The sequence below is a fragment of the Propithecus coquereli genome, unplaced genomic scaffold (assembly GCF_000956105.1).
Source record: "Propithecus coquereli isolate 6110/MARCELLA unplaced genomic scaffold, Pcoq_1.0 Scaffold571, whole genome shotgun sequence".
NCBI lineage: Eukaryota > Metazoa > Chordata > Mammalia > Primates > Indriidae > Propithecus > Propithecus coquereli.
In genome coordinates this window covers 482,579-488,578 of record NW_012151630.1, presented here as the reverse complement: position 1 = coordinate 488,578, position 6,000 = coordinate 482,579, and the positions used below count along the sequence as shown (strand labels likewise).

The 6,000-nt window shown below is 55.8% G+C and overlaps 1 protein-coding gene across 1 annotated transcript in view; it reads left to right on the top strand.

Annotated features, from left to right (window-relative positions):
- PTPRN2 (protein tyrosine phosphatase, receptor type, N polypeptide 2) overlaps positions 1 to 6,000 on the top strand; it is a 500,467-nt gene that overhangs the window by 59,450 nt on the left and 435,017 nt on the right. Inside the window, exon 3 of the mRNA XM_012658102.1 lies at positions 2,144 to 2,146. Coding sequence (XP_012513556.1) covers positions 2,144 to 2,146 — 3 coding nt within the window. The remainder of the gene's footprint in view (positions 1 to 2,143; positions 2,147 to 6,000) is intronic.

The following is a 6,000-nucleotide window of genomic DNA, read 5'->3' as shown; positions in this document are numbered from 1 at the left end:
CTCAAGTTTTACTCTGGAAATTTTGAGGTTTTCGTTATCATACTTTTATTAATTTTCAATGGGTGTTTCAAAAATATATGAACAGGATACAGATTTTGTAGTTTAGTATATTTTATATCTACACGTAACGTATAATTATTCACACACACACACAGCCATTACATCACCCCAGATGGAGCCGCCCATCCTCACGTTGCGGCTGAATCTCTTGGCAGAGTCTGCGTCCCGAGTCCCTTTGTAGTTGATGTCCTGGCTTCGCGGCTCCCAGCTCTGCCCTCACGGGCTCCTGTCACCACGTCTGCCCGCCAACCGTCCCACCCACTGTCACTTGGAAAGGGGCTGCGTCACCTTTCAGGTGTTCTGTCCCGTGTCATTCCCACGTCCTCTTTGTTTCGTGGCCGGGTCAGTCCACAGCCGCCCCTCAAGGTTCGGCCCGGCCCTGAGTCTGCGTGAAGACGGCTTTTACAGGGACACAAAGTGGTCTGTTCTCAGCTTGTTGGGGCCGCTGACGGGGGAGCTGATGCAGGGAGTTGGGGGGGTCTCTGCTCTCTTTTCCCTGCGGGCTGTGGTTGTTTGCTTTTATCTTGTTTAGTATTTGTGATTATACATCTTATTTTAAATTTAATTTGTGGCCGTCACCTCTGGGTTTTCAAGCTCATGTTTAGAGTAACGTGTGTATTTCGTTACAAGTAAAGGCGTCCTTATGTTGTGACTCCCTGTGTGACAGGGGCTGGTCACGCTGTCACCTTCTCCACCCCCCGCCCCAAGCCCTGCACCTGAGCAGGGCGCCCTGGCACCTGCTAAGCCCTTCGCCAGCAGGGCCGCATTTACTGACAAATGAGGACGAAGGAAGAATGAATGAATGATCCACTGACCCGTTTAAATGGCCACACGGTGACTGCACCTGCCGAGAGTGTGGCCTGGCTTTCTGCATCCCACACGCACTGCTGGGGTGTCCTGAGCTTGGCAGTTCTGCAAGGACGCGAGTGGGCCAGTGAAATAACAGCTGGTGTTGTGCGGGTGCGGCTGTGGGTCTCGAGAAGGTCTGGTGACTTGGCCCAAACCCGTCATCCATTCGGCACGTGGAGGGGAGGTGGGATTCAGTCCTCAGGACGCCAGCCCGGTCCTCGGGCTGACAGAGGCAGCATCCTGAGCTGTCCCCTGCTGGTTTCCTCTCGTCACACCAGGTGCCCTGCTGAGAGCAGGCCCCACGTGACGAAGCTAGAGAGGGACGAGCCATGGGAGAGCAGCAAAGCGGTGCGTACAGGTCCCCACGCTGGAACAAACTGGGTACAGAAAAGGATTGCGGAGAACCGGAGGACACGCCGAGGGCCGTGGAACCCCCCAGAACCTGGACCCCGGGGACATGCTAAGGGCCAGGGAGACCCCAATAACCTGGATCCCGAGGACTTGGACCCCAAGGACACGCCGAGGGCCAGGGAGCCCCTGAGAACCTAGACCCTAAGGACATGCCGAAAGCCGGGAAGACCCCAAGAACCTGGACCCCGAGGACACGCCAGAGGCTCCTGGGCAAGAGCAGGGACCGGGACACCAGCTGTGTGAGCACCAGCAAGTTCCTAGCAAACCTCAGCGTGGTCGTGAAGGTTCTACGTGAAAAGTGAAATGGACCAGAGGCGAGTGTCGAGACGGGCAGTGAGTATTGGACTCCTGTGCTTTTAGAAAAGACTTTGTTCCTAATTTGGATGTTTTCCTCCAACAACCTAAAGCACCTTGTATTGTCGGGAGCCTGAAGCCAGTGCACGGAAGTGGGGAGAGAAGAGTGTGTTTCTCAGGGTGAGGGGTTTTTCACCCTTCAGAGGAGAAGACGTGTACCAAGGAGGTTTCGATCTGCGTCCAGCCGGTGACAGGGCAGAAGGCAATCTGCGAGTTAATTGATACACAGCACAATGGGCTCTCACCATGGTGACACACTACAGTGTCACAAACAAGCTCCGGCAGGGACAGGCACGGGGAAGATGAATAGGACAATTCGAAGGCCCGTTTATGGGATGGCTGTATCTGCATCGATTAACAATTAGTGGGAAAGTGGACAAAGTACCAGCAAAGTAAATTGACTTCAGTTAAATCACGCTGTGACAGCACAGAATGTGAAATCTCACCCATTAAAAAATTGGTCAAGGAGACCGTAGCTGGTTTGAGGTTTAAGGAGCTGTGACGGGTGATGATTTACACGTCTGCTGTGTCTGGGCCGGAGCAACCTGGGAAGACACTAGAAATATGAACAGGACGGGTTATCAACCGAGACAACCAAACACGATTAGGGAGGCTTTCCTTAAGCCTCAGCTTCTGTGCAATACATACAGGTGCCACACACCTCACTTTAGTGACCTGTTCACGCAAATCAGACACTCTACACGGAAACAGTGGCTGGAGGCCTCTTGCGTTACTTTAAGTGGGAAATTTACAGTGAGTTGCACACCCACCGACAACACCAGGGCATTTCCTGAAAGTATTTCTAAATCATAGTAGAGACCCGGGTATCAGTTCCAGATGGTCGTGTTTGGACGTGGACATTCCTTCCTGGCAGCCGGACGTGGGCACGTCGTTGGCAAAGTGTGTGCCTGGTTTGCAGCAATGCCCCTGCAAACCCAACGACACCTCCCCCTGCCCCCACCTGGCGTGAAGTCACAGCGTTGCGTCGGGAGGTGACCTGGGACGTTTTCTGCACACGGTTGTGTTCAGAACGTAGTGTTGAATTCAGTGAAAGGAAACACGTATGTAATATCCATACACAGATGCTCCTCAACTACACCCCGATAAACCCATCGTAAGTTTAAAATATTGTTTAAATCAAAATACATTTAATACACTTAATCTGCCCAATAGCATCACGTAGCCGAGCCTACCTTGAATGTGCTCAGAACGCTTACATCAGCCTATGGTTGGGCAAAATCACCTAAAACAAAGCCTGTTTTACAATAAAGTGCTGAATTTCTCGTGTGATTCGTTGAGTGCTGTGCTGAAACGGAAAACAGGATGGTTGTGCGGGTACTTGAAGTGCGGCTTCTGCTGACAGCGGGTCATGCTCGCACTGCCTCAAAGCTGGACCATCTCAGCTGGGGACCGTCTGCGTTCTGTATGTATGTATACACACGCGCACGCACGTACGTACATGTATTTTTCCTCATATAATACATAATTCAAGGAAGCACTGTGATGGAAGACAACGTTCCGTGATATCTGGGTATTAAAACCAGGACCCCGCACACCGGTTCCAGGACTGCGGCGTCTGCCCTCCGCAGCGTGGTCCCCGGGCTCCCACCCTCGGCCAGCTGGGGTCTGGGGAGGACGCCTGTGGGGACGTGGAGAGACGGGGTTCGCCGGGCAGAGGTTGGCCTGAATCCTGGACGCGGCGCAACCGGGCTCGGCAGCCCCTGGCGTGGGCTCCCTCTGCGGAGGGCCGTTTCGGGAGGGGACGAAGCTGCGAGGTGGCAGCGCTCTCCCAGCTGCCTTGTGGTTATTTTATTCAGGTAAAATTTACATACGATAAAGTTAAGATCTGAAGTGCGCAACCTGGCGCTGCCTGACAAAGTGAACGTCTGTGTGACCGGCAGGTGATCAATACGGAGAATGTTTCTGCACCGCAGGAGGGCCCGTGTGCCAGCAGCCGGCAGTCCTCACTCTGCTGACGCCGCTCTGACCCGTCACCGTGGGTTAGTTCCCTGCGGTCGTCACCGTCAGTAAACGGCATCGTGTCGTGTAAACCCACATGGGACCGTGTCTCTCACTCAGCTACTTCTGAGCTTTACGTGTGTTGCTGCGCGGCCGGCGGTTCCTTCCGCTCTGCTGGTGCAGAGAGTGCGTCGCGTGGGTACGTCATGGTCTCTGAGTCGCCCTCTGTGATGTCCTGGGGTTGTACCTGTCTGAGGCTGTTGAGAACAAAACTCAGCACCTGCTTCTGGCCCAGATGGAGTAACAGGGACGAGATTTCCTCTCCCCCGACACAGACACAGACGGCCCAGGACATGACACTGCGTCGGTCACGACGCCGGACACCAGGGGAGGAAGGGCCACGGCCACTGGGAGTCAGAAAACAAAATGTGAGCCCTGCGATCGCCCCAGGCCACTGCCAGGGAGCACAGGAGGGTCCGTGGACAGCCGGAGCTGAGAAGGCGGCGCAGAGGCGGGGGAAGCCCAGGCGACCTTTGCCCTCCCAGCAGAGGGGAAGTGACACGAGTGCGGAAAGCCCTCGGACAGTCACTACACACATCAGTAGATGCGATTCCTCTTACTGTTTAAATCACATTAAAGGAAATTCATGTTTCCACAAAACTACTGACAACGTGTCGTGGGGTTCAGAACACAGCTGTCGATGGAACGCTCGGCAGCAGCTGCGTCACGGCTGGAAGAGACATGAAGCGTAGTGGTTTGAGGTTCCTATTTCGTATGTTAAGTGCTGTGACGTCACTTGACAAGTGTGAGAAGTTAAACACGAGTGCTCCGCACTCGGAAGCAGCTGCTAAAATTACAACACAGAGTTACAGCTAATGAGCCAACGAAGGAAACGAGATGGAGACATAAAACTATGCAGGTGATTTCAGCATCAGGGGAAGCCCAGCGAAGGACACAGGGAAGCGTCCGTCCTGTCTTGTGGCTCTGCAGGTGCTTCGGTCCATGCCGCGCCCTTCTTGCCGCCAGTGAGGCCGCGCCAGGCTCTCAGGAACATGCTTCGGCTCAGACATAGCCTCCCCGGTCCAGGGAGGCAGAGGGCCGGCCGTGCCAGCAGCAGGAGGGTGTCTGGACCATCAACTGCAGCAGAAGTCGGACAGCAACGTGGGTCTGGGAATGTTCTGGAAGGCAGCAGGGCTTGGGGAGGATGTGGGCGGCCAGAGCCGGGCAGCAGGGGCCCAGCTCAGACTCACATCTCTGTGTCCGTGACTCCAGCTCTTGTGTCGACACTGGCAAGACCCCCCATGAGTGGGAAAGACCGAAAATGATCAGACTTCAAAGCTCTTTGGTCAGCACTTCCCAGCCATCTAAACTCTGTGCACAGCAGCTTTGTGTTTTGTTGGAAGCGTGGCACATGTGTGCATGGTTTTAATCCTGGTTGGCAGGTGTGTCTTCCTGTTTCAGGAGGCGCCCATTCCCCGGCCTTCTGGGCACATGCGAGTGCAGAGGCGAAGTCCGGCTAGGAGGAGGCCACGCCCTTCGTGGCCAGGTCACAGGTTGCCTGGGGAGCTCTCGGCCAGCCACAGCTGGGGGCAGGGTGCAATCTCAGCAGGAAGCCAGACGGTGTGGGCCGGGCGATGCTGACGTCTGACCCTCCAGCACCGTTTAGGGGATCGTGGCCCGGCTTCCCCAAGGCCCTCTGGTCCCCTGACTGCTCCCCTAGGGCCACACCTGGCCCGTGACAAATGTCTCGCTGGGACGTGGGTGGTTCTCTTAGCGACTCTGTGTGTCATCCACGTGGTCACACCTGCCGACCCCCCAGATCTTCGCCCCGGATTCACGCTTCCCTCTGTGCCCCTGGCTGTCGCGACCGCAGGGTGGGCCCCTTCCATCCCAGGGCAGCAAGCGTCCTGCGTCTGTCCTTCCAGCGTCATACTCTCTGCCTGGCATATCTGTGCACACGTGGTGATGCGCAAAGTGTGTAACCATGGCAGTGACGGTGGGGGAGCGCGTGCTGATGTCAGCTGCTGTGCAAACGCCCGCACTTGGGCACTCAGCGATGTTAATCACACAGGTTTACCAGGGGACATTCTGATCCGCCTTTTCCAGCATCCAGAGCTGCACGCTCTCTGCCCTTGCTGAGCTTGCACGAGAGTGCTCCAGTCGCTTGCCGTGTGTCGTGTCTGTTCCTGCTGGGAACAGGTCTAGTGTGGCTCCTCGCACAGCTGGGAGGGCAACTCAGCCTGTTGTTCCTGTGGGGACACTGAGGCACGGGCCACCAAGAATTCACACCCTCAGTCCAGGGGGTCGGCTGCAGCAGGTGTGGCCACACTCTGAGCCCGTGGCCCCCTGATGCGTGTCCCAGCTCCA